This window comes from Tursiops truncatus, chromosome 9 (assembly GCF_011762595.2).
Source record: "Tursiops truncatus isolate mTurTru1 chromosome 9, mTurTru1.mat.Y, whole genome shotgun sequence".
Lineage (NCBI taxonomy): Eukaryota > Metazoa > Chordata > Mammalia > Artiodactyla > Delphinidae > Tursiops > Tursiops truncatus.
This window is the reverse complement of record NC_047042.1, coordinates 14,929,402-14,957,392: the sequence shown is the minus strand read 5'-3', so window position 1 is coordinate 14,957,392 and position 27,991 is coordinate 14,929,402. Positions and strand designations below refer to the sequence as shown.

Genomic DNA, 27,991 nt, shown 5'->3' with positions numbered 1-27,991 from the left:
CTGCTTGAATGAATAAAGAACATTATTTAAATTTCCTTTGACGTGTTTTCTATTTTTCTTCCCCCTTTCATGTGATAGTGGATACATGGCAAGCAAACAGCGAGAAATCCAGTTACAGGTGGGCATGACACATCAACAAGTCTTTACTGGGTGCGTTGTCCCTTGAAGACCTTTGACAGCACCTTCCTTTTTGCAGGAGACCATCAATAATCAAAGCCTGTGGGAGGAGATGCTGCAGAACAAAGGCCTAACAGGTACTGGGGCTCCGCAGGTGTTCGCCATCCGGAGTTGGATCCAGGGCACCTCCAGGCACCCCAACATGGAGCACCACGCCCCACTTACCAGAATAAAAAGCTGCTCTGTTTTTACCCTGCCCCTGCCCCAAAGATTGGGATAAGCTGCTACTCTAGACTCTTTGACTCTGTTCTTTCACAAATATTATTATCTTCTAGTGATCGATGTTTACCAAGCCTGGTGTGGACCTTGCAAAGCAATGCAAACCTTATTCAGAAAATTGAAAAATGAGCTGAACGAAGATGAAATTCTGCATTTTGCTGTAGTAAGGCTTTCATTTCCATTAAACTATTATTTTCTTGTTACTTTATAGTCTCTTTAAGGATTGTCTTAATTCAAACAATCTGTCAACTCTTCAAAATGGACAGTGTTTAGTTAGCAGTTTTACTCTATATTTAATTCTACTGGATCTGAGAACAAATGTAATTTTTATCCCATTCCTATAATACTGAGGTTATTTACCATGGTTGTGAACGTTAGAAAAACATAAAAATGGTTATCTGTCTATTGCCTTACTTCTTTTCACTTGACCATATGGTGTGTGTTCAGAATAAGGGCTGTAAATGCCTTTTACTGGAAAGCACTGGGTAGGACTCTGGTCATTTACCCAGTTAATTGTAAAATGGTAGCGATTTTACCCTCCCTTATTTGCCTCCCACATGTGACAACGGATTAAAATATTACAGCCAAACTCATTAGGGTCTCATGAGAGACCCATTGGGGTCTCATGAGTCCGCAATGTATTGATTATTCCGTTTATCCATGTCAAATTATCAACTGCTTAGAGCTTTGTTGTCTAATATAACCACTAGGCATAAATGGCTTTTGAGCACGCGAACTGTGGCTAGTGTAATTGTATTAAATTTATATAAAAAAACAGATACTCCATTCGGTTATTGTAAAACTTTTAAAATTATCTGGGACAACCTGGATATGTGAATCTACCTCTTTGACTGTAAACTTTATGAAATCTAATTAGAGATCAATTATTTATGATTAAAATTTGGCCCACAAATTGAGATGTACTCTAAGGGTAAAATACACACTAGGTTTTGAGGCCTTCATATGAAAAAAGAATGTGAAATGTCCCATTAATTTTTTACATCGATGATATGTTAAAATGATCATTTGGGGATATACTGGATTAGGTAAAGTATATTATTAGATTATTTTCACCTGTTTTTTAGTTTTTAAATGTGGCTACTAGAGAATTTAAAAGTATATATGTGACTCACATTCTAGTTCTATTGGACAGAAACATGTCCAGACCAGTTCATTTCATCACTATGTCTGTATCACTGGGAAGTGCTAGTAAACCCTTTCCAAAATATGTCCTATTCATAATGCTACCGTCTGTTGAAATTAACAACAAAAAATTTTGAGCATTCTCTCTGAATGGTTCCTCTTCTGTGTGAGCATATCCAACTGTAGTATATTCACATAGATCGATACTATTTTTCTGCTATGATCAGCTCATCAACAGTGAAAAAAATTTTTTAAAGTCTCCAAACCTCTGCTGGGCGCAGTGGAGGGGCGCCCTCTGCTGGATACTTTTTTTCCTGCAGTTTATCAGGGAAAGGGATCCTTTCTGAACTTGTAAACTTAAGTCCAAAATTGAAACCTATGAGGTTCATTACCTATTGAAATCACCTTAAGCTGAATGGTCAGTACCAAATTTTTTCTATTATGTGCCCCTTTTAAAAGACTTGAAGACTTGTCCTAACATTGTGCCTATACATATAAAAATTCAGTAAATGTTTTATATTATAGTTTTTAAGGAATATTACCAAATGCTTTAATTGTTAACACTTTATTATAATATAAAAATTGCAATGATGATGGCTAGACTACTTTTAAATGTAATCTTTGGCTACTGTCTTTTAATATTATAGATAAGTTCCTTTCAACAATAGAACCTACTTTTTTAAAAAGAGAGAAAGAAAAGAAAGAAAGAAAAGGAGAGAAAGAAAAGAGAATGATGTAGAATTCAATATGCCAAAAAAAGATTACAACACAGCCCCTCTGGCTGGCTGACACAGGGCTGAGGGGCCTTGGCTCGGCTCCGCCCTCACCATCCTTGGCCACGGTTGAGGCACCTCTAGAAATCCCAGTTTGAAAACAATTGCCTTAGGTTCCAAAAAACAACTCTTATGTAGAAGACCCTACAACACAACGTATCCTGACAGCTGGCCCAAGGGATGTTACGTTAATATGCGGGAACACACTATTACTTAATATATAGTTGTTGGTAATCAATTTAGGACAACTTGAAATTTGTGAGAAAACTTTAAAATCAAAGACTTTGAAATCTGACCACCAGTTTATTCAAGAAACATTTAGGAAGCTCCTTTTTATGCATGGCCCTCTGACTGATAAGGTGGAGGGTGACATGCGAGGGTGAGCATAAAACATCATCTCTCTGTGCATGCAGCTCTCCAAACAGAGATGAGCTAGGTCCCTATAACGGTAGTACAATATTGAAAGGAACTACAGGTGCCCGGAGAGAAGGGTAGTGAAGTGCTATGTGGAGGGGAGATGATTTGCGGCAGGAGGGTCAAGGCAGAGTTCTTGGAGAACATTCGAGCTGGGTTGGAAAAGGAAGGGCAGGAGCAGGTAACAAGGGGGAAAGTGCAGGTGGTGTAACGCAGACCACAGGAGCTGAGTGTAGCTGCAGGTTGGGTAAAGATGAACAGTGAGAAGTAAGGTTGAAGCCAAATGATGCAGGGTCTGAACTGCCAGAATGTGTAATTTGATTCTAAAGACAGCTATAACATACTCATAAAATGTTGTAGTAAACATAGAAAAAAGTATCTCTGCATTTTTTGAATATAGTACATCAAATGACTTGAGTGTAGCGTCCTTTATTATTATATGAAATAATCTTTTTCAGGCGGAAGCTGACAGCATTGTGACTTTGCAGCCATTTAGAGATAAATGTGAACCTGTTTTTCTCTTTAGTGTTGTAAGTATATTTATCATCTCAAGTGTATTATCAGATTCCAATTTGCAGCTAAAGAGCAAGTAACATTGTACAACTACTGGAACTGTTTTCTGATGACAGTAACTGTAGACTTTTTTTTGCCTTAAATATGCTTGTCAATTAAAATATTTATAACTTGACCTGTAGGAGCTCATAACGGATTGAGAAGATTAGACTACCACACATTTAGTTGATCAGGGAAAAGAAAAATAAAATGGTATTTACCTTTCCTAGGGAAATATCAGAGACTTGTATGATGAATTATTACTTAAAGGAGTGAAAAATTGGAAATGTCTTGGGTACCCAGTGGAAGAGAATTGGTTATAAATATTCATGTATACCAATACGAGGAAATATTTGTATGATCACTATCTTGTATATTGCTTTTATCTCTGTATTTACAAATGCATAGAAAGAAGGCAGGCAGTGTATTCACCAAAAGTTAATAGTAGTTTTCTATGTATGGGGAAAGGATGCATAATTTAAATTTTCTTCTATACTTTTCAATATTTTCCAAATATTCCAAGATAAACACAACTTTAATAATCAGAAAAACCTTATAAGTGCTGTTTCCTAAAAGAAGAATATCTGGGTAAGTACTAACTTGTGTGATACAGAGCATAGCTGCTACACAGCTGAAGAATTGGGATAGTAAGGAAACACCTCCCAGAGAGGGTTTGGACTGCTCTCTTATTGTTGAAAAGGCATTTTTTGATATTATAAATAATTATTAAAAAAACACTTCGCAGATATAATTTTTGCTTTTGTTAAAACAATAATCTTACAGCTATTTCTGGGAGGTGAATGACTGGGTTAATTGAATTTAAAAAATTACACTGAGATCTTGCTGTCAGTTGGCTAGGAACTGGCTAGGAAGGATTTGATGATTTATGTGAGGGGTCAGCCAGCTTATTTGTAACGGGCCAGAGAGTAAGTGTTTCAGCTTTGCAGAAATACTATCTCTGTACTGGGACATAGTTTGCTGAGCCCTGGCCTAGGTGTCGTTTAGGTAACTGCACGAGGCAGAAGTGGGCTCAGCGGGCTAACTGGACAACGAGAAGGCTTTAGTAGCAGCAGCAGTTGGGAGCCTGGGACTGAGGAGGGGAGGCTGAGCAGGTGGCCACCATGTAGCGTCTGCAGCTCTGGGGCGGCCATCACCTGCTGAGCGAGTCAGATCTGAGCAGCAGACCCCTGCCCACCCTGAAGACTTTGGCATGTGGCCCAAAATCCTCCTTTCAAACCCACGTGCTGCCATCACTCTGGGACTTCAACATCCTGGCCTCTCGATTCTTCACCTCCTGTCAATGAACTCTCCAACGCACCTCCTCCAGTCACGCCTCAGACTTTGTTATCATCCGTTGCTCCCTGTTCAATGTTCTAATTTAAGAATCTCCATGGGAAATTTAGGCAATATTTTGTAATAACTGCAAATGGAAAGTAACCTTGAAACACTGTATAAAAATTAAAAAAAAAAAAAGAATCTCAATCTGTGACCACAAAACCACGTTTGCAGTGGGCAGCATTCTTAGCTGACAGCAAATTCATTGCAGCGTCTCAGCAGGAAGGGCTTTTTCAATGGATATTAGAAAGCTCTTGGCGGTTCCTTTTAGTGGGAAATAGTAAATAGAGTGTCAGGTTTCATTCAAACCTTTCTCAACTGGAGCCTTCTTATGGCCTTTGAATATGATTAAATCTTTCCAATGAAAAGAAATAATACCTCTTTTTGATACCACGTCCCTCTCCAGCTACCATTCGCCTCTATGCTTTACCTCACAGCTAAACTGCTCAGAAGAGTTTCTATATTTATTTCCACTCCATTTCTTCTCATCCCATTAATTCTTCAACCCATTCAATCTAACTTCTTTCTGATTATTCCACCAAATTGGCTGTTGCTAATGTATCCAGTGACCAGCCTGTTGCTAAATATAATGAATGCTTTTAGGTACTCATCGTTTTGTACCTCTCAAATGCAGTAAATGTGGTGACCATGCCCTCCTTTTTGGAACATTTTCTTCTTTTGGCTTTTGTGACTTGGTTTTCCTTTTGCTTCCTAGATGCTACTCCCCCTCCCCTTTGCAGGTTCACCTTTGCAGGTTCACCTTTCTTCATGCAGCCATTACATATCAACTTTATCATGCTATATACTCTCCTTAGAAAACTTCTTCGACACACAGTTTCAATCATCGCCTCATATATCAATAACTCAAGTTCATGTCTTCAGCTGAATCCTATACTTTGAGCACGAGACTTGTGTATCCAACTGGGCCCTTGATCTCTCCTCTGGTGTCTCAAGGGCATCTCACAATGAACTGGTCCAACAGCAGACTCCTGGGCTTCCCCATCCCCATTGGAAACGTTATTTTCTAGAGTTGCTTCATTTGGTGAATAACATCTCAACTTACTCAGTTTCTCAAGTCAGAAACAGAAAAGTCATCGTGGTGACTTCTCCTTACCTCACATCCCATGCACACCAGACCTTGGTCCTGTTAATTTAACTACCCAAGTCTTTCTCACACTCGTCTGCTTCTTTCCCTTCTTTCCATCTCCAACAGCACCGCCGTAGACTGACGAACTGTCTCTTCCATCTTTACCTCCAGAATAGCTTCCGATTTGTATACAAGCAGCTTCTCCTGCTGCACCTCTAACCCTTTCTCCATATGGTAGGTAAGATGATCTTTCCACGGATCTTTAGCAGTTCTAATTGTGGTCCCTGCCTGTGTTTAAACATTCAAAAGGCTGCCCACCGCACTTAGGATAAAGGCAGCATCCTCCCATGACCCAGAAGGCTCTGCACGCTATGGCTCCCCCTAGCCGTTGGGCTTCGTCTCATACCAGGCATCCCCTCACTTTCTCCACTGGCCTTCTTATTTGCCGTATTCCCTTCTAGCCGTAGGACGCTTGTGGCTCTATTCCTTTTGCCTAGAATGCCCTTTCTTCTCCTTTTTATTTCTTAACCTATCCTTCACATTTTAAATTCCTGATATTGACGAAGTACCTTTGCTAATGTTCTTGATCAGAACAAATTCCTATAGATGCTCCCAGCTCTCTGTACCTCTTTTGGTGGTACCTGTCATGGTTGTTATCTCAAATGTGTTTGCGGGGTTGGTTTTTTTTTTTTGGTAATTTAATTACATTAGGTACCAGGACTATTATTCCATACCATCATGCCTGATACAATGCTAGTAAACTGGTGTTTAGTAAATATGTGTTGAAAGACAGACAAAGGGGAGTAGTATCAAAAATAATTAGGGGGAGTAGTGTTGGGAGGCCTGTACAGAACCATTAAAATTTAATGCAGCGATAGCCTGTCTTTGGTTGTAGGAGGACAGATAAATTAGAGGTAGAACTCAAAGAGCTGGATTTACCAAATGGAAATACTTTTATATCACGAATACTTATTTTAAAATGACTAATTACAGTAGCTAAAAAGGGATTGGTGGGTCAGGGTGGGGTGAGTTAGTCCAGCTGAAGTGTTAATTCTTGACCCATTCTGAAAATGAGTTTCCTTCCCGCTTTTGTTTCCCCTTATAGAATGGCAAAATTGTGGCAAAAATCAAGGGTGCAAATGCACCACTTGTGAGTCAAAAAATTATTACCTTGATCAATGAGGAGAAGAAAATTGCAGCAGGTGAAATGGTTCGACCTCAGGTAATACTTTGGATTCCTGATAATTTTATTTTTAAAAATTAGTTTTAAAAAAAGATGCATTATGTCTTTTTTTGGTTTGTTTTCCTAAAGCATTTCCCCTAGTTTTATAGCTATCTAGGTGTCTAAATGGTGCAACCTTTCTTGGGAAGTATTTTGGCAATATGAATCAAAGGCCTTAAAGAACACATGTATCCTTTGACCGAGCAATTACACTCCAATAATTTTCCTTAAGAAAATAATGAAACAAATATAGAAAACGATGTTTATTTCAGTGTTGTCTGTGTTATTAAAAATTTGGAATTAACCCAAATGCCTAGCAACAATGAATAGATGACATAAATGTCTGTAATTTATGTCATAAATTATACAAATTCAAACAGTGGAATATTATTTAGTATCTTCTAGCTCTGTTTATTGATATGGAAAGAGGGCCAAGATAGACTGACAAATGAAAAATAGAGTATTATTTAATAGGATGCTTAGAATAAGATCCTATGGGTGTGAAATGTATTACCTGTGTAATAATAAAATATTTTAAAGTTCAGAAATGAACCATAAAGCATGTAGAGATATGAACATAATAGCATAAGAAAGTAAGCCATATAGGAAAGTGATCAGAAATATAGGCAGATAAATAGGAGTGGTTGGTGTTATTTAAACACACACACATGCACACAAAACAACAAACAACAAAAACAAGAAACAAAAAATAGATACTAGCTGAGAAATACTGAAGAATAGAAATAATGAGAAGGTATAGGCTCAAGCTTGTATTAAGTATTTACTATAAAAAAGCATCAGTTTAAATCAGGAAAGGATAAAAAACTCACAAAACAAACTTAGTAATATTGGGTTAACTATTTGTATAAGAGATTTGTATTATTTCCTCATATACATAAACAAATTTCAGATGAATTAAAGAGCTGAATATGTTGAAACAAAGCATGAAATATTAGAAGAAAATATTGGAAAACATTTATCTTGTCATAGGTTGAGAAAGGCCTCGTAAGTATAGTATAAAGCAGAGATATCAAAAAAGAAAAAATTGATAGATTTGATTATTTAAAAGTTTGAATAAAATCTAAAAGGAAAGCAGCAAACTTGGAGAGAAGCTTGCATTGTGTATCAACGTGCTAATATCCATAGTGTGTACAAAGTACTTTAAAAGTATTAAGGAAAAAAAAATGAACATTTTGATGGAAAACTGACAAATGACAAATATGGGGAATTTACATTTACAATAGTGATTTTTCTCACCCAAGGACATTTTCAGGTTGTTTTTCAGGGAATCTTCACCCTTCCTTTCTCTCCCATCCTCCCTCCCTCTTCCCACTCCCCCTACTTCTTTTTGAAAATTATAGTAACTAGGAATTATTGTGGACTTACTGTTTGCTAAGATTTTCAGAAAGATATCCTCATTTAATCTTTTACATCCCACTTTTATCGATATCATTGACAACTAACATTTTATTAGTTTAAGGTATACAACATAATGATTTGATATATGTGTATACTGGGAAATGATTACTACACTTAGTTAACATTTCATGTCACATAGTTAATTTTTTCTGAAAAATTTTTTCATGATAAATTTTAAGATCTACTCTTTTAGCAACTTCCAAAATATACAATACACGTTATTACCTATAGTCACCATGCTGTATATTACACCCACAGAACTTATTTATCTTATAACTGGAAGTTGTATCTTTTGACCTCCTTCACCCAATTCCCCTACTCATCACCCTCCATCTCTGGCAGCTACCATTCTGTTCTCTGTGCCTATGAGTTATTTTTTCCAGATTCCACATATAAGAGAGATTATGCAGTATTTATCTTTCTCTGACTTATTTCACGTAACATTAATGCCCTCAAGCTCCATCCATGTTGTCACAAGTGGCAAGATTTCCTCCTTTTTTATGGAGGAATAGTATTTCATCATGTATATATATATATATATATATCGTATATTTATCCATTCATCCATGAATGGACACTTAGATTGCTTCCATATCTTGGCTACTGTAAATAATGGTGCAGTGATCATGGGAGGGCAGATAACTTTTTGAGAGAGCAATTTCATAGCTGGTCATAATAGTCTCTTAAGATCCTTTGTGTTTCTGTGGTTATCAGTTATAATGTCTCCTCTTTCATTTCCAATTTTATTTATTGGAGTTTTCTCAGTTATAATGTGTCCTCTTTCATTTCCAATTTTATTTATTGGAGTCTTCTCTCTCTTTTTTTTTCCTCACAGTCTAGCTAAAGTTCTGTTTTGTTTATTTTTTCAAAAACCAGCTCTTAGTTTCATTGATTTTTTTTCTATTGTCTTTTTAGTCTCTCTTTTATTTATTTCTGCTCTGATCTTTATTTCTTTCATCTGCTGACCTTGGCTTCATTTTTTTTGGTTTGTTTTTTCTAGTGTCTTAAAGTGTAAAGTTAGGTTGTTTATTTGAGATCCTTCTCTTTTCTTAATATAGGCTATGAACTTCACTCTTAGAACACTTTTGTTACATCCCATAAGTTTAGGTATGCTGTAATTCCATTTTCACTCATCTCTAGATTTTTTTTTTTTTTTGGTACGCGGGCCTCTCACTGTCGTGGCCTCTCCCGTTCCGGAGCACAGGCTCCGGACGCGCAGGCCCAGCGGCCATGGCTCACGGGCCCAAACGCTCCGCGGCATGTGGGATCTTCCCAGACCGGGGCACGAACCCGTGTCCCCTGCATCGGCAAGCAGACTCTCAACCACTGCGCCACCAGGGAAGCCCTAGATTTTTTTTTTATGTCTCTTTTGATTTCTAATTTGACCCACTGGTTGCTCAGTAGCATGTTATTTAATCTCCACATTGTGAATTTTCCAGTTGTCTTCTTTTAATTGATTTCTAGTTCCAGACCATTGTGGTTAGAAAAGATGCTTGATATGATTTCAGTCTACTTAAATGTTTTGTGGCCTAACATATGATCTGTCCTGGAGAACGTTCCATGTGTGCTTGAGAAGAATGTGTATTCTGCTGCTTTTGGATAGAATGTTCGGGATATATCTGTTTAATCCATCTAGTCTAACATGTCCAATGTTTCTTTACTGATTTTCTGTCTGGATGGTTTATCCATTGCTGGTTCTACTGAACCCAGGGACACCAGCCCTGCTGGGGGCCAGAGCCAGGCTATCAAGTGCTGTGTCCTTGGAGTAACAGCCACAAAAGCCAGGGTACCAGATGTGCACACAGGCTATCTTCACAAAGACACTAGTGACCTGGAGCGGGGCAGAGGGAGAGCATGAAGATGGCCCCTGCTGGCTTCCCTGGTCTCTGGAAAGGATTGCTGTCAGCCCTAGACCTGTGTTAAATTAGAAGCCTGACCCTCAGGCTATAGCTTATCAGATTTGCAAATAGGCCCCTGCATTGAGCCCTGGGGGGACAGCCACAGGGAGTCCAGCACAAGCCAAGCCTGTTAAGAGCTCAGTTTACTATAGTCTGGATGCAAGCCCCAGGGCTTTTACAGCCAGGCATTTGGGGGCCCCATCTCTCAGTTGGAAGTCTTAAAACTGAGGTCACTAGATGTTGGGTTCAAGCCCTTCAGTCCTCAGGGAGATGCTGGGAGTTGTGAGTTCCCTCTCAATTGTATGTTGCTGTGCCGGAGATGGAGTTTATGGCGAAACCGTGACTCAGCCTCTCCTACCCGATTCGGTATGTGTTCTTTTCTCATTTGTCTGATATGTAGGAGTCGCTCAGTTGGGAACTGTTCCACAAGCAGCTGTAGGTTTGGTATGTCTGAGGGAGGAAGTGAGTTCAGGAGCCTTCTATGTTGTCATCTCGAATATGAACCTGGAGAAACCTTATGAAGTATTTATGAACGATAAGACAGGCTTAAAAACATTATGTCCTTTCCTTAGAAACAGGCAACTAGTAGGAGGTAAAAGCAGAATTTGAAGTCAGGCAGAACGACTTTTAAACACATTCTTCTAATTGCTATACTGTACCCAGCTTTCTCTACGTGTGCGCTGTACTGTGGCTTTATTGTTGTTCTTGCAGAATGACATCCTGTTTTAATGAATAATAGTGGGTATGTAAGAAATTTATTAATATCTTATGTTTATTTTATATTACTCCGTTTTGTTGGACACTTCTATTATTTAGTTTTCTTATCACTTGCCTTGTCTAGCGCAGTAATAGTAATAAAATACAAGCCACGATGTGAGCCACATACGTAATTTATAATATTCTACTAGTCAATTGAAAACAATAAAAAAAGAAACAGGTGAAATTAACTTTTAAAACATCTTTTCTTACATCCAGTATATTAAAAAGATTGCCATTCAAAGATGTACTCAATATAACTTATAAGCTTTTGCACAGCAAAGGAAACCATAAACAAAACGAAAAGACAACCTATGGACTGGGAGAAAATATTTGCAAATGATGTGACCAGCAAGGGCTTAATTTCCAAAATATACAAACAGCTCCTACAGTTTAATAACAAAAAACAAACAACCCAGTCAAAAAATGGGCAGAAGACCTAAATGGACATGTCTCCAAATAAGATACATAGAGGGCTAGCAGGCACCTGAAAAGATGTTCAGCTTTTGGATTACTAGAGAAATGCAAATCAAAACTACAATAAGATACCACCTCACGCTGGACAGAATGGTGATCATTAAAAAAATCTACAAATAATAAATGCTGTTGAGGGTGTGGAGAAAAGGGAACCCTCCTACACTGTTGGTAGGAATGTAAATTGGTGCAGCCACTGGGGAAAACAGTATGGAGGTTCCTTAAAAAGAGCTACCATATGATCCAGCACTCCCACTCCTGGGCATATACCCAGACACAACTACAATTCAAAAAGATACATGCACCCCTATGTTCACTGCAGCACTATTTACAATAGCCAAGACATGAAAACAACCTAAATGTCCATTGACAGATGAATGAATAAAGAAGATGTGGTACATATATACAGTGGAATACTACTCAGCCATTAAAAAGAATGAATTAATGCCATTTGCAGCAACTAGAGATTTTCATACTAAGTGAAGTAAGTCAGAAAGAGAAAGACTAATAGCATATGGTATCACTTATATGTATAACCTAAAATATGACATAAATAAACATATCTACGAAACAAAAACAGACTCACAGACACAGAGAACAGACTTGTGGTTGCCAAGGGGTTGGGGGGAGGGAAGGATTGGGAGCTTGGGATTAGCAGATACAAACTATTATATATAGAATGGATACACAACAAGGTCCCACTGAATAGCACAGAGATCTATACTCAATATCCTATGATAAACCATAATGGAAAAGAATATGGTTAGTAGCTGCCCTGTTTGTCAGGGCAGGTCCAATAAATACAAGGCAGGTCACTTTGAAGTTATAGCTGGCATAATTATCTTATTCCTGACTATAATAGGAGTGAATGCTTTCAGTGTATTTATTTCCAAACATTTTTGGGTCTATATTCCATTGAGAATCTGAAATTCTGCAAATCTCTTGCCCCTGAAATGTATATATGTAAATATATAAACCTTTCAGGTTGTTTACAGAATCACAGAAGCACTTTCAGGACTTCTCCAGAAATTAAGAATCCCCCATCCTTCCTAGTGTTTTACTCTATAGTAGGAAATTGGCTATTGTTTTGAGAAAGGCTTTTTTTTTTTTTTCATAAGTTAAGGAAGTATCTTTCTGTTCCTCCCAACCACTGCGCCACCAGGGAAGCCCTCTGTTCCTCATTTACTAAGAGCAATGGTCAGGAATGGATCTTGAAGCGTACAAATGCCCTTTCAATCTTTACCATAATAATTATATGTTTATTGCTTTCTTACTTGTTAATCTCTGCTTCTTTCTTATTTTATTCCTTGTGCTCTTAAGTTTTAAATATTTTGTTTTTAAGCATTTTCCATACAGCACATATATGCGTTATTTCTCATTGTCTCCCCACTCTGTTTATTCCTAATTTTATTTTAGTGGGAAGGTTGGGGAAAAGTAGTGTTAGATAAATGCAGGCACATTTTCACTTTACTTTCTATCCCTTGGATTATAAATATTGATTAAAAACAAAATTTCTAAAAACTCTTTCACTATCGTATTAAAATGTAACTGTTTTATTTCCATTCCTTTTCCACAGTATCATGAAATTGTGTTTGTAGACTCAGATTCAGAGGATGCTGGGGAAGCAAGCTATGGAAGTGTTGGTAAGTAAATCTACTTTAAAGTAATAGTGAGGGAAATTGTGTACATGGATACTCATTACAGCATCACTTGCAGCACAAAGCTGGTAGTGACACCAGTGTTAATTGATAAAGGACTGGTAGCATCAATGATGATTTGTGCGATACTGGATTCAGCTTAAAAAGCAATCTTGGGCTTCCCTGGTGGCACAGTGGTTGAGAGTCCGCCTGCCGATGCAGGGGACACGGGTTCGTGCCCCGGTCCGGGAAGATCCCACATGCCGCAGAGCGGCTGGGCCCGTGAGCCATGGCCGCTGAGCCTGCGCTCCGCAACGGCAGAGGTCACACAGTGAGAGGCCCACGTACCGCAAAAAAAAAAAAAAAAAAAAAGAAGCAATCTCTTTTGCTCCCCTCGCCTTGCCTTTGGTCTCTGTGCCTTGCCTTCAGAAGTTACCCTCGATCAGGGGCTCCTGTGCCCTGTGAGTAATCTGGACAGCAGTTTCCTCTTATTTCATCCTTCATCATCTTCCAGAAACTTGTAAAAATAATTTCTTCCTTGATGACCCACACTCCTGGTTTACTTTAAGATGAACAACTTCCTGCCTTCATTGGATTGTCGGAGTGGGCGTGTTAGTGTGTGTTCATACCCTGGAGGGAACAGAGGCAAACCGCTTGCTCAGTGAGCTATTCTGCACTAAAAGCTCATCATCAGAATGTGTAGATAAATGTGGATAAATTCATAGATGGTAAAGCCATCGGTTTGTAATGTTTGCTTGCACTGAAACTGTTGTCACTAGTGATACTGAGCTGGATGGATCATGGGTGCGATTCTAATGCACGTGAATTGTATTAAAATAACTAGTGCTGGGAATTCCCTGGCGGTCCAGTGGTTAGTAGGACTCTGTGCTCTCACTGCTGAGGGCCCGGGTTCAATCCCTGGTTGGGGAACTAAGATCCCACAAGCTGTGTGATGCGGCAATAGAATAGAAAAAGTAGAGTAGAGTAGAATAGAATAGAATAGAATAGAATAAAATAGAATAAAATAAAATAAAATAAAATAAAATAGTGCCCACCTACTCTTTCTTTTCCGGCCTACTGACTACAAACTCTTGTGAATGTTTCTCCTGCATGCAAATATAGGAACTGTACTTTGATTCTAAGTAGAAACTCTTTGGTAGTTGCAATGCCATAATAACAAAGCTGTTGATGGACAAAAATTCACTGGACATTAGTAGTTTACATTTCTAATTGCCAAATCCTTCATTCTCTAGAGTCTGTGCCAAGAAAATGAAATTCTTCTATTTTTTTTCCTAGACCAACTATACAGCATTGCCATTATCAAACCCAATGCTGTGACTGCTAGAAAAGTTAAAGAAATTAAAGAAAAAGTAAGTGATATTTCCCAAGAATAGTTTAAATTAATTGTAAAATTAATTTTTAAATTAACTGTAAAAAAACAATCCCTTAATTTTCAATTTGGAGACAAGCTTGTTATTTAGAGAAAAACAGAATATAATGAACTTCTGGTTCATTTGAATGAATGTTTTGTCTTCTTTGAATATCTTGTCTTACAAAGGCTAGACCTATTCAACATCCTTATTTAAATAACTCTGCTCTACCAGCATCCAATATAAATGATAAAAATTACAGTTCTTGCATTGGCTTGTAACAGATTTCTTTGTGTTTAGTTGTTAGCAGTGCAGACTTGTATAAGCTCACATCAGCTTGCTTTATTCCCTGTGTGTTGTCACAAACATATGGTCCTTTTTAGATACATGATAACATGAGGAAGCATTTAAGGTTTTGCTTTTAGAGCCCAAATAAAAAATTTTTAGAGCAAAATTGCATTCTAAACCAAAGGTCAGCAGACTTTTCCTATAAAGAGCCAGACAGTAACTATTTTCAGGTTTGTGGGTCATGTGATCTCTGTCACAGCAGCTTAACTCTGCCATCATATCGAGAGAGCAGCATTAGACAGTAGATAAACAAATGGGCATGGCTGTGTTCCAGTAAACTTTGTTTCCAAAAACGGTGGCAGGCCAGGTTTTGACTGTGGGCTGTGGTTTGCTGACCCCTGAACAAAGATGTTGTGTTGAAACAACAAAATTGTATTGAAATTTGTAAGAATGTTGCATGTGCTACAGAGGAGGTCCCATGGGGAACCATGTCAGGATGGGCTGGGTATCTCTTGATGAACTTCCCATCATGCATTCTTTCTTCAGCCAAAGCAGCAACAATTAAACTACTATAAAGCAGATGGTCCATTTTATACATTGCTATACTTGGGTGACATGCACACTGAATTTGTCATTAAATTTAAAAATTTTAAGACAAAGCATGGCTGCATCTTAAATTCTATCCTTCCCTGTAATTTGGATATTTTTGTTGCCATCAGAATAAGATATACTAGATGACGAGTTACAGACTTAACCAAGGAAAGCCTTAAAAGAAGAAACTGAAAACAATTTTGAAAATAGATGGTTAAGAAGTACCTGTAAATGTCTGTCTTTTGAATGATTCAGAAAACTATGATGTCTTTCTTGGAATTCAATTAGATTTTTTTTTCTTTTTTCATCTTGAGACAATTCACTTAAATAATAGAAATATTGTGGAATCTCTGGTTCAAGCCGTGAAAACCTAAATACTAGGGGGCATGAAAAGGACCTTCTTTGTTTACTTATTTTGGGGCCTCTTCCAACCTCGTGTCCCATTGATTGTGCTGAGGCACAACCATGAAATGCATTCAAATCTGGGGGGTTTATTAAGCCTAAGAAACAAATGTCCTTGACTTGTTTTACCTGTGTGGTCCCACGACACACGTGGACCTGACCATGCTCTCTAATTGAAGATTATCGATGCAGAATTTGTCATAGAAGCAGAGGATAAGAAAATGCTCACTGAAGAACAAGTGAGGTACTTCTACAGCCGAATAGCAGACCAGGTAAGAAAGTTAAAAAAGCCATTGTGTTGTCAAATACAGTGGATTCCTATAAGTTTAGGATCCTCATTATAGAAAGACGAATGAGTCTGACCAACCAAGTAAGCTCTAGGTGTCCCTGTTGGTGTCCATATCCTGGTTAATCCAAAGATGGGGACTATGGAGAAATCTCCAGTAGAAATAGAGGCAGCCAGGCAAAAGTGGATGCACTGATTGTGTTTTGTTGGAGCGAAGATCTCTTTATGCTATGTCCTCTAAGACTCCCTGCATCAGCCCTCAGGAAATGAATATCCAGGCCTTTCCTGTAGGTCCTTATCCCAGGTTGAAGGCTGCCTGTGGTAAACTTCACAGGAAAGCTTTAATCCTTTCTCTACCTAAGGGTACATCCTTTCTGTCAAGTTATTTTTTAGATTCTCTTTTGCCTGGGGGCAGTGCTTTGTGTTAGAAAGTGCAATGGCTTGGGGGCGTCAGGAGCCGTAGCTTCTAGAAATGCACTGTTCAACATGGTAGCCATTAGATACATGTGGCCATCTGAACTTAAATTCATTAAAATTAAATAAAGTTAAAAATTCGGAGTCTCAGTGGCGGTAGCCACATTTCAGTGCTCAGCAGCTGTGGTTACATATGCTGGAGAGCACAGAACATGCTGGTCGTCACAGAAAGTTCTACCGAACAGCATTTATAAACTAGCCGCACCACTCAGACAATCTCTCTTGGCCCCGGGAAAGGGTTGGACCAGCTACATGAGCATCACCTGGGAACTTTTGAGAAAATCCAATTCCTGGGCACCCTAAACCTACTGAATCATAGAGTCTGGGGCTGGACACCAGAAACTTGTGTTTTAGCAAGCCCTCCAGATGATCTGGAAGCATCCGGCAGTTTGAGAGTAGTTATTAGACTATCTTTAAGATCAGTCCCTGCCAGCTGTGAACTTCTGTCCTTCACAGATGTGTTTGTTAACAGGAGGATTGTGTGTAACTTTCTCTTGCCCAGTGATCATGAAGGGGAAGATGTCCTTGACTTGGGTAGGGGCCACCATGGTACTCTATCCATTTTGGGAGCCTAATAATATTATTTTATTTTATTTTATTTTGTAGCCTGACTTTGAAGAGTTTGTTTCTTTTATGACAAGTGGCCTAAGCTATATTCTAGTTGTATCGCAAGCAAAGGAAAAATGGCCTTCCTGGGATGGAAGTGAATCTAATTCTGAGACGGAATCTAAAGAACCATGGGATGACCACGAGAAGACGGCCAAGTCCTCGGGGATGAAGCAGAAGAGGGAAAGGTAGCTCCAGACCAGGAAACGAATTGTTTACAATGTGTTAGTAGGTAATGGAGTGTAATGTCCAAATATCACAAATCTAAAGACAAACATCTTTAGGGACTTCCCTGGTGGTCCATCTGGTTAAGACTCCGTGCTTCCACTGCAGGGGTCACGGGTTTGATCCCTGGTCAGGGAACTAGGATTCCTGCATGCTGTACTGCATGGCCAAAAAGAAAAAAAAGAAAAAAAAAAAAAGGACAAACATCTTTATGTCGAAGCTACAACTATTCCTTCCAGTCTAAAATTTTATATATTCAACAAAGCTGGAGTTGCCCTCAAAGTTTATGTCAAGAGGATTACAAAGGGAAGAATTTCCCATTTGTCTCTCTAATGCTGGGCGCACCAGTCTGGCCTCCTGGGGTAGAACGGGACCAGGCCTAGTCCCTCCCAAGCCAGCCCCCTCTCCCGTCTCTCCACATGCCAGTTCTGCCTCTCCGTGTCCTACAGAGACACCAAAGTACTCTGCCCTTTTACTCAAGGCAGTGAGTGAGTGGTGAGACTGCTAACAACTAAACAGTTGCATATTTTTGTTAACGGTTTGTAAATATACGAAAGTGAACGTAAGTCATTTACAGACTGTTGGTTTTATGTGCTTGCCATTTGTGCCTTCTATTCCTCTGAAGATGCAGAAACTCCAGTGCTCACCCCATGAATTAACAGAGCCATGTCTGAAAGGGGGGTGAGCAGGACCAAGTTCAGAGTAGCTGAGTCCTGAGGCTTCGTGATGTGTGTCTCCCCCTTCTGGGTAGCCCACCTCCATTGCATGTTTAGGCTGAGCATCTCTGGAACTTTCCTTGCTGTCTTATTAATAAGTTATAGTGGCTTTTCTTGAGTAGGTCCATCTGCTGGTCCCTAGCGATGTCATAATTTTTAGGTAGCAGGGAGACCCTAATATCATTAATTTCCAGTTTGAAGTGGGATAGAACAACTCACAGGGTAAATCAACTGCTGACAAAGGGCTTTGTAAACAGTAGTAGTTACTCTGTGAGTTTTAAGGGAAAATGATACTTAGTGGTTAGAGAGCAGGTTTGGGTGGGAAGTGTTGGGCTCAAAAAGATACCAGATTTCATACCAGAATTTTGGAGCCATTTTTTAAAAAAATTACTCTGTGAAACACTATTAACACAGCTGGCGTAAGAGGAGTCAGTGCTCCACTGGTGCTGTTATTCAGATAGGTGTCTACTGCATCCAGCTTTTGGAAGCAGTTGTCTCCAGTTTTTCAATATGCACGTAATAAGATGAACAATTTAAGCACTTGGCGGGATTGGGGTGGAATGAGATGTGTTGATGTTATTTTGCAAAGTCTGCAGTATTTTCCTTTTAATGGACGTACTCTTTTCCTCTGGCCTGTGTTTATCCCGAGCATCGACCCAAGCAGGCAGCACGAAGTGGTAGGGAGCATGTTTTCCTGGGAATCAGTTTTCACAGCTCTTTTTCTGCAGACATGGCCTAACAGGTGCTGTAAACTTCCACCTGCCATTTTTTAAAGTAGAACCAGAACCTAAAGGATCAAGGACATAAACTCTCATGTAGAATAAAGAGTAGATATAAAGATGGAAGGAATATAGTCAGGTATATGGCTGTTATACTAAATACGAGAAGGTTAACTACCCTGTCAAATATAGAGATTACCAGATTAAGGTCAAAAACAAACGAAATTAAAAACCATATAATAATAATTGATGCAGACAAAAATCATCAGTGGGTGCTAAATCCACTGTATGAATAATATATGCATTTTCAAATAGTGTCCTTTCAGATTTCTTATTATTTACAAAGTGGAAATTGTAGCTTTTCAATGGAGAAAACTGGGGGATACCACTCTGGCCATGTTAATATCACCAACAATGGGAAAAACTGACAGTGTGTACCTCCTATTGTGATGTATACTGGTGTGGCATTCCCAAAGTATCATACCCAGAATGTAATAGGAAACTATGGGGCCATTCCATAGTTTGAAACCATCCAAAATGAGGAGCCTATTGTACAAAGCAACTGGCCTGGAGTCTTCAAAATATCAGTATCATAAAAGACAAGACGCAAGAGGGAGGAGATATGATGTATGTATATGTATAGCTGATTCACTTTGTTATCAAGCAGAAACTAACACACCATTGTAAAGCAATTATACGCCAATAAAGATGTTAAAAAAAAAGAAATTAAAAAGAAAAGACAAGAAAGACTGAGCCATTGTTAGAGGCTGAAGAAGCCTAGGCACTTCAGGCAACTGCATGCAATGTATGATCCAGGATTAGGAAAAATTACTATCGATAGGAGAGTATTATAAAATTGCTGAAATTTGAATATGGACTGTTCATGAGATAATAGTCTTATATCAGTGTAAGCTTTCCTGAGGTATTTAGGAGGGTGAATGGTGAAAATATCTGCAGTCTATTCTTAAATGCTTAAGCCAAAACACACACACAGACACACACACTCTCATTGGGGGATGAGAGAGAAAGAGAAAGAACAAATGTGACAAAATGCTGACAGTTGTTGAATCTAAAGTTCATTATCCTGATCTTGCAATTTTTCTGCCAATTTATATTTTTTCAAAATAAAAAGTTTTAAAAACTGTACTCATCTACATTCTACTTAGAAGAGACAAAGAAAAATAAAAAAAATAAAGGAATGGTAAAAAAATTAGCCAGGAAAAATAAAGTATTAGAATTGAACATTAAAAGTGTTAAACTTGATAAAGAAGGACATGATGTATAGGAGAACATTTATGAAGAAGATAGAGTAGTCAAAAAATGTATGTCCCAAACAACATAGATTACATAAAGATACAAGTACCAGAAAAACAAAGAGAACTGGATAAAAATAACTTTACGGTCAGAGATCTCAATACACAGCAGACAAAAAAGCAAGGGTATATAGGGATGGCAAATACATATTCCATAATTGTGTATAATAAATGATCTATAATATATGAAATATGAATATATAACCTCAAATCCCACAAATAAATTTGCTTTGTTTACAAAGAAAACCTTAACAAATTTTTAAAAATTAAGATCTCACCGCATGCATTTGCTGATTATAATCCAATAAAGTTGGAAATAAATAATAAAATGATCCAAATGTCTTATCTATTTGAAAACATGAAATGTATTCCTAAATAAGCCTTGATTCACAGACAAAATTAAAAGGAAAAATAGAAACTATCTGGAAAGCTTTACATAGAGGAAAGAAAAAATTTTTTTAACGTATTTTATTTTGGTCTCCTTAAAATCCTCTCATGAAATCAAACATACATGATTTCATGTAACTGATTTTTGGATTGGTTCAATAAAGGTGGAACTAAATACATATTCTTTGATGTGATAGAGAGATATAACTTACCTTTATGTGAAATTCAATATTTATTTGTTTTACTAAACTCTAATTTATTTGTGAACATATTATCAATTTTAATTTTCTGGCATGATTATTAAACTTCAGTTTATAATTATATTTTGGACTTCAACAGTTTCCAAGAATACCTAGAAAGACAACAAGTATCTCAGTTTTGTGATGTTGAAGAGAATATAAGTAATACTAAGTTTATTGATGTCTTCATCCCTGATTTTAAAAAAATTAAAGGCATAAAATTAGAAAAGATACTGGCATTACTTCGACCAGCCCTCTTTAACAAAAGGAAAGGTAAGGAATAAAGTATAAATTGTTTAACTACTTTGTACATGGGATTTGAATAAGCTCTAGTATAATTATATTAAAAGATACGAGGGCTTCCCCGGTGGCGCGGTGGTTGAGAGTCCGCCTGCCGATGCAGGGGACACGGGTTCGTGGCCCGGTCCGGGAAGATCCCACATGCCGCGGAGCGGCTGAGCCCGTGAGCCATGGCCGCTGAGCCTGCGCGTCCAGAGCCTGTGCTCCGCAATGGGAGAGGCCACAACAGCGAGAGGCCCGCGAACCGCAAAGAAAAAAAAAAAAAGATATGTACTTAATTATTTTGTTTTCTGAGCCCTAGCACATCTGAGAATGTCATTATATTAACTTTATGTGTGAAATAAAACTTATCTGACTATACAATTTTTTTTTTTTAATAAATCCCCCATCCCCAAACCTATAGATTTTGGTCCACTGAAAAATTGGAAATGGCATCATAAATTTGATATGTTAAGAATATTATTCACCTTAAATTAAAATCTAATAAGCTATTTTTATAAACTTAAATTTCACATGAGAATGAAATGCATTCTATGTCCTCATGATAATGCAGTCTGTATTGTGTGTATAACCAATAATCTAGCACTTTAAAACTTATTATGACTTTTTATTTAGAGGATGTTTTGAATATTATTCAAGATGAAGGCTTTAAAATACTGATGCAGAGACAAATAGTGTTATCAGAAAAAGAAGCAAAAACACTGTGCATGGAACATGAAAATAAAGATTATTTTGGAAATCTTATAGAAAATATGACCAGGTAAAACAGATTGCAGGTTGAGAAAGCACAGTCTGATTTACGTTTGAATCATTTAAACCTCTTAACCCTGCTTTCTGTACAAGTTGCCAAATCTCTCAATGCTGTAAAGATGTGCTGAGTCTACTTCTTTGCCAATCTCCCTCCCATTTTGATTCCCTGCTCAACTGTGTGTCTTCTCTGGTCCTCCTGGAATGTTATTAGAGTAAAGCAAGGTTCTGGGTGAAGCCCCTGGAGTCCAGTTGAGTTGAATGCTGGAAGCCAGAGTCTGCAGCATCCTGAAGTCCAAGTAAGAGAGCTGTGACTGACTCTCAAGGACTTTGGTAATCCTAAAGATCACTAGTCCTAGGAGACGAATGGGATGCTAGAAATCTGTCAGGTTTCTAGAAGAGTAAATGAAACAGCAGCTGGGGCAGAAAGCCAGCAAGGGTATATAAATCAGCAGGAGCATGGGGACGATATAGGGACCACCCTATCAGAACCAAGTCCCTTCTCTTCCCTTCCTTTCTCCGCTTCCATTCTTTTATGAAGATGCTCTCGAGAGTACACCAACAGAAATTAATTTCATACTCTTGATAAAAAGGGTTATTTTACTTTTTTCATCTAACAAACACACTTGTATTATCTACCTATAAATAGCTACAAGCTATCCTTTCATTAACTTTGTTTCTTCTTTTCTAACAGCGGTCCATCTCTAGTCCTTGTTTTAGTAAGAGAAAATGGTTTAGGACACTGGAAACAGTTAATTGGACCAAGCTCTGTGGAAGAAGCCAAAGAATACCTTCCAGACAGGTATGATTCACGTCATGGGTCTCAAACTTTTTTCATGGGAGCCATGGTGATTTTTTGGGGGATATGGGGGTATAGGAACCAGAGCTCTAGTCCAAGGTTCTCTTCTGAGGCTTTGCAAGAGAAGGTTGTGGGCTGCTTGGTTTGAGACTGGTAGGTGGTAGCTACCCAGCCAAAAGGCCATATCTTGGCAGACACATCTGCCCCATGCACTAGTTAGGAGAAGTTCTTTTGAGAAGCGTGTGATAGTTGCTTCAGATCCTTTAATTGATCACAACCATTTCAAGACAAAAAGGGAACCTTCTTGCACTTGTTGGTGGGAATGTAAATTGACACAACCACTATGGAGAACAGTATGGAGGTTCCTTAAAAAACTACAAATAGAACTACCATATGACCCAGCAATCCCACTACTGGGCATATACCCAGAGAAAACCATAATTCAAAAAGACACATGCACCCCAATGTTCATTGCAGCACTATTTACAATAGCCAGGACATGGAAGCAACCTAAGTGTCCATCGACAGATGAATGGATAAAGAAGATGTGGCACATATATACAATGGAATATTACTCAGCCATAAAAAGAAACGAAATTGAGTTATTTGTAGTGAGGTGGATGGACCTAGAGTCTGTCATACAGAGTGAAGTAAGTCAGAAAGAGAAAAACAAATACCGTATGCTAACACATATATATGGAATCTAAGGGAAAAAAATGGTTCTGAAGAACCTAGGGGCAGGACAGGAATAAAAGACGCAGACGTAGAGAATGGACTTGAGGACACGGGGTGGGGGAAGGGTAAGCTGGGATGAAGTGAGAGAGTGGCACTGACATATATACAGTACTGAATGTCAAATAGATAGCTAGTGGGAAGCAGCCGCATAGCACAGGGAGATCAGCTCGGAGCTTTGTGCCCACCTAGAGGGGTGGGATAGGGAGGGTGGGAGGGAGGGGATATGGGGATATATGTATACGTATAGCTGATTCACTTTGTTATACAGCAGAAACTAACCCAACAATGTAAAGCAATTATACTCCAATAAAGATGTTAAAAAAAAAAAAGTTTCAAGACGATGATTAATATGTAGCCTACAATTTGGTAGGAACATTTACTAAGTTAAAGTACTGATGCATCTTAGAACTTTGTAATCAGTTCAACCCTGGCATGTTAGCTGTCACCTAGGCAGCATTTTAAAAATCCTTTTTGATCTTAGCTGTTGGGCTTGGTCTCAGCTGGAGGAGGGAGACAGTACCTCCTGCATTTCCATTCTTGGCATGCAGCTGATGGAAACAAACTGAATTGTAATTCTCTTGAATTCTCTGTGCTGACTTCAGAGTAGGACTGAAGTCAGGGGAAGAAGAGCCCTCCTTTAAGTGAGCAGGAATAAAGATGCTTTATCAGGCACAGCAAACTTGCATACCCACTGCCACAATAAATAACAGGACTAATGAAACATCACGTATATAAAAGTTGCAATGTTTTCTTTTGGGTAGGAGATCATGAATTGCACTTGTCCTGAATGGATATATTTCACCCCTCCTTTTAGCCCTACTCACTTACGTCTTTGCTCCTGTGCCAGACAATTGCTGTAAAGGATAATATGTGTTGGACACTCTTTATGTGGAATGAGCAGGGTGCCACAGAACCTCTTAAATGAAATGTAGCAGAGAATGCGATACATGGCATCAGAGAGAGGAATTCCTATCAATACCTGGCCTATGCATGTAGGCACACTCTTCTAGAAATTGTGGTTCCACGTGTGGAGGCTACGTACCAGCATAGAGACATTTTCTCCAGGTGAAGGAACTCAGTAATTGCCCCTCTCCTCCCCACTATTATAGTGAGAGTTCCCATCCTAAGCCCTTACGACCGCTAATGTTGCCACAAGTTCACAATTACTCTTAACTATTATTTTTGATCGGTCCCCGTTTTCCAGGTTGCTTTAGAAATAACTCCTTCAGCAGAGCTCTGCCCTTTCCTGCCCTTGGGCGTCATAGTCTACACTCCCCATTGCTTAATCTGAAATACAGTCACTTGCATGCAAGAGAAACACAGCAACCCTTCTCTCCCATCCTTACACACACACACACACACACACACACACACACACACACACACACTTTTTCCAATAACCACGTCTAACAGCCTAACAGAGGGGCTGCTTGTAGTTCTCTGCATTGAATGGAGTCAGTGCTGATGATGGGTTAGGCTGTTTTTATCATTCATTGTGCAAATCCCCCATCCCTGGCAATCACAGGCTCCAAGCGTCTTAGTCTGCTAATATCTTCAAACCAGAGGTGTGAGAACAGCCAAGGGCTGAGTGGGAGGGTCAAGTTGGATAACGAAAAAAGGAAATCTGAAATGGTCACTGAAACCAGAGAGGCAAGAAGAGGGTCTTTAAGTTGAGGACAGAAAGCCAAGTTTCCAGTGATGTCAGCCTATTAACAAGAATGGAGGTTATTCACTGTGGCTGGATTTTGTGGGTCGCTTGCTTAGGACTGTGTGTGAAGGGCAGAAAATGTAATGAGCGATAAGTATCTCCTCTACTGAAATATAAATAGATGGAGAGACAGAAAGAAAAAGGGGCAACTGAAAAACACTGAGGAACGATAACTGATTTTAGAGGTATGTATTCACCTATCATACAGAAACGGAACCAGAATAAACTGTCTACCCCAACATGGATTGCCCATTACCATCAATGTCACTCCTGCCTCTCTCCACAAAGCCATCCTGTACTCTCCTCTTTTATTGCTTTTGCTCACCTGGAGGGTTCCACTGCAGTGTCTCCTGGATTCAATATTTATAATTTGGTATCTTTGATATAGGGTCAAATGACGTCTCTAGTGCTTGATATTATTTAGTGATGAAAGAAGGGGAAGGAATATTTATTGACAGCTTAATATGTACCATATATTTCAAATACATCATCTGATTACATCCTCAAGACCTCCTTCCAAAACAGGGTTTATTATCATATTTATGTTTGAGACAACTGAAGCAGAGAGAAGGGAACTAATTGCCCAGTATCACACAGCTAACAAGTGATGCCACCAGGGTTCTATAGTCTGTGCTTTTTCACTGCACCAGGGCGTTCATTCCATCTTTCACAGCTGTCAGTCTCCATTATGACGATTACTGAAATGTTCATGTCCTTTCTTCCTAACGACTGTTCCTCCCTGGAAGGAAGTAGCATGCCCCAAGCCACTCTGCAGTTACTTCCGCTTGCACGATGCAAACATGAATAGTTTTACATTGTGTTATGTTGTGTTATATTATATGTCATGTTATAAGTTTTTGACTTGACTTCTTTTTCAAAGTTTATGCGCACAATTTGCAATGGAGAGTTTGCCTATCAACCAGTTGTATGGAAGTGATTCACTAGAAGCTGCCGAAAGGGACATACAGTATTTCTTTCCTCCTGAACACACTGCAGCACTGATTAAACCTCATGTAACACAAGAGCAAAGAGGTAAATATATAAAAATAGAGCCGATGTATACATTTTTCTTCCATTTTGTGAAATTTTGCAAACTGCAGTAAAGTTGAGAGAATAAAGCAATGAGCACCTTCATCGTCACGAGGGAGTGCTCCAAGTTTAGGCTGTTGGTGGAATTTTGACCAGATTGACTTCATTTAGTTCCCGTAGTGGTGCCCTGCCGGTTCAGGGAGAAGAGCTCAGAGAGGCTGGCCCTTTCAATCCACATGCAGCAGGAAGTTCCTTGGCATGTGCAGCACAGGGATGAAAACACGTGTTCACTTTTTAGCCCAGGAGCAGATTTCCTCCCAGATGGATTCTGGAAAGATGGATCTGAGACTGAACATCCGCGTTAACATACTGAAGTTCTTCCGAACGTCCAACTGGTGCTTTTTCAGTTTAGTTTAGCATAGTTTTGGTTTTTTAAAACCACTGGATTCAAGTGACAGTGTGACCTTCCTTAGTTATTTCAATCCACTTGAATACGGAGCAAAAATAGAGGCAGTCTGCCAAGACTACCAAATATCTGTTTTCCCTAGAGGATATCCTGACGCTTATCAAAGAGGCTGGATTTGATATAACACAGATGAAGGAGACGCTCCTAACTGAAGAGGAAGCGGACAAAATTTATTTTAAAATAAAAGGAAAAGCCTTTTATAAAGATGTATTGGAAGTTTTATCGGAGTAAGTTTCTGATATATAGGTCTTTACATTATAAAAGTGGTAACTGTTCATTGTAGAAACTTTGAAAAATACAAAAATTCATGAAAATATTGCATTTTTAATACAATTCATGAAAAGACACCCTGGTAGTATTTGGAGTTCTTTTTTTTTGTCTAATTCCTTCTTTCCTTCTCTGTTTTCCTCTCTCTCCTTCCTTCCTTTCTCTGTTTTTTTAGGTTTTCACATTAGATATAGAGGTATCTGATTTGAAATCCCTGCTTTGGCAACATATTTAATCTTTGCCTTAGTTTCCTTATCCATAAAATGGGGGTGATAATAGTACCTACCTCACAGGTACGAATGTGAGGGCTAAGTACTTCATATACTGAAAGTAATTTACATTGAAAGTAATTGGAATAGTGCCTGGCACGTATCCCTGCAATTAAACTACAACACTCTTCTAGCACAAAACGCTGTTGCAAGGGAATTCTCAGGCGGTCCAGTGGTTAGGACTCCCAGCTTCCAGTGCAGGGGGCACAGGTTCGATCCCTGGTTGGGGAACTAAGATCCTATAAAACGCACCGTGCAGCCAAAAAAAAAAAAAAAAAAAATTAATAAACAAAGAAGAAAAAGAAAGCACAAAATCACACTGACAAGGACAAAGAATAAGGATGAGCTCTCTGGATGGAGCTGTGGCATTCTGTCTTTAGCTGTGTGTGCAGTCTCTACAGTTGCCAATAGCCCAAGTCTTCTGAAACCATTGTTGTTTGCAGGGGTCCATCTTTGGTCATGATCCTGACCAAGTGGAATGCTATTTCAGACTGGAGACGATTGATGGGTCCCACAGACCCAGAGGAAGCAAGATTTCTGTCCCCAGACTCTATCCGAGCCCAGTTTGGAAGAAGTATGTTGAAAAATGCTGTCCATGGAGCTTCTGATATGCAGGAGGCAGTGGAGGCTATTAATAGAGTGTTTGAAGACTTTGTTGCTGAGAACCCTGAGAAAAACTAAAGTACAGTACCTCTTTAATTATTACTCTATCCTCTTTTCTTGTTACAGTGGCTGGGCCTAAGACAAGGCTGTTGTGGAAAGACCAGACCTTTTCCCATGTCCCTGTATTAAACCTCACCTGCCAGACACACTCTGCGGTTCCACAGCAGCCTGGGAGCCTCAAAGCCAAGCCTTGTAGATGCCAGGGACCTGGGAGACAGTGGGGCAAGAGAGACACCCGTGGGTTTGCAAGCCTTGGTCTTGAGCTGTCCGTGCCATCTGCCATGAC

General features: G+C 38.9%; 2 protein-coding genes across 2 annotated transcripts in view; one reads left to right on the top strand and one right to left on the bottom strand.

Annotated features, from left to right (window-relative positions):
• The window catches only part of PNPLA8 (patatin like domain 8, phospholipase A2), a 134,148-nt gene that overhangs the window by 98,682 nt on the left and 7,475 nt on the right, over positions 1–27,991 (bottom strand). The window lies entirely within an intron of this gene.
• NME8 (NME/NM23 family member 8) lies at positions 47–27,723 on the top strand. Its single transcript, XM_033862743.2, has 15 exons — positions 47–118; positions 197–254; positions 453–559; positions 3,185–3,256; positions 6,806–6,922; positions 13,046–13,112; positions 14,403–14,476; positions 15,937–16,029; positions 17,124–17,311; positions 20,823–20,995; positions 21,638–21,782; positions 22,464–22,571; positions 25,892–26,043; positions 26,589–26,733; positions 27,486–27,723. Exons 1-15 carry the CDS (start codon positions 86–88, stop codon positions 27,721–27,723), a joined length of 1,770 nt encoding a protein of 589 aa, XP_033718634.1. The 5' UTR covers positions 47–85.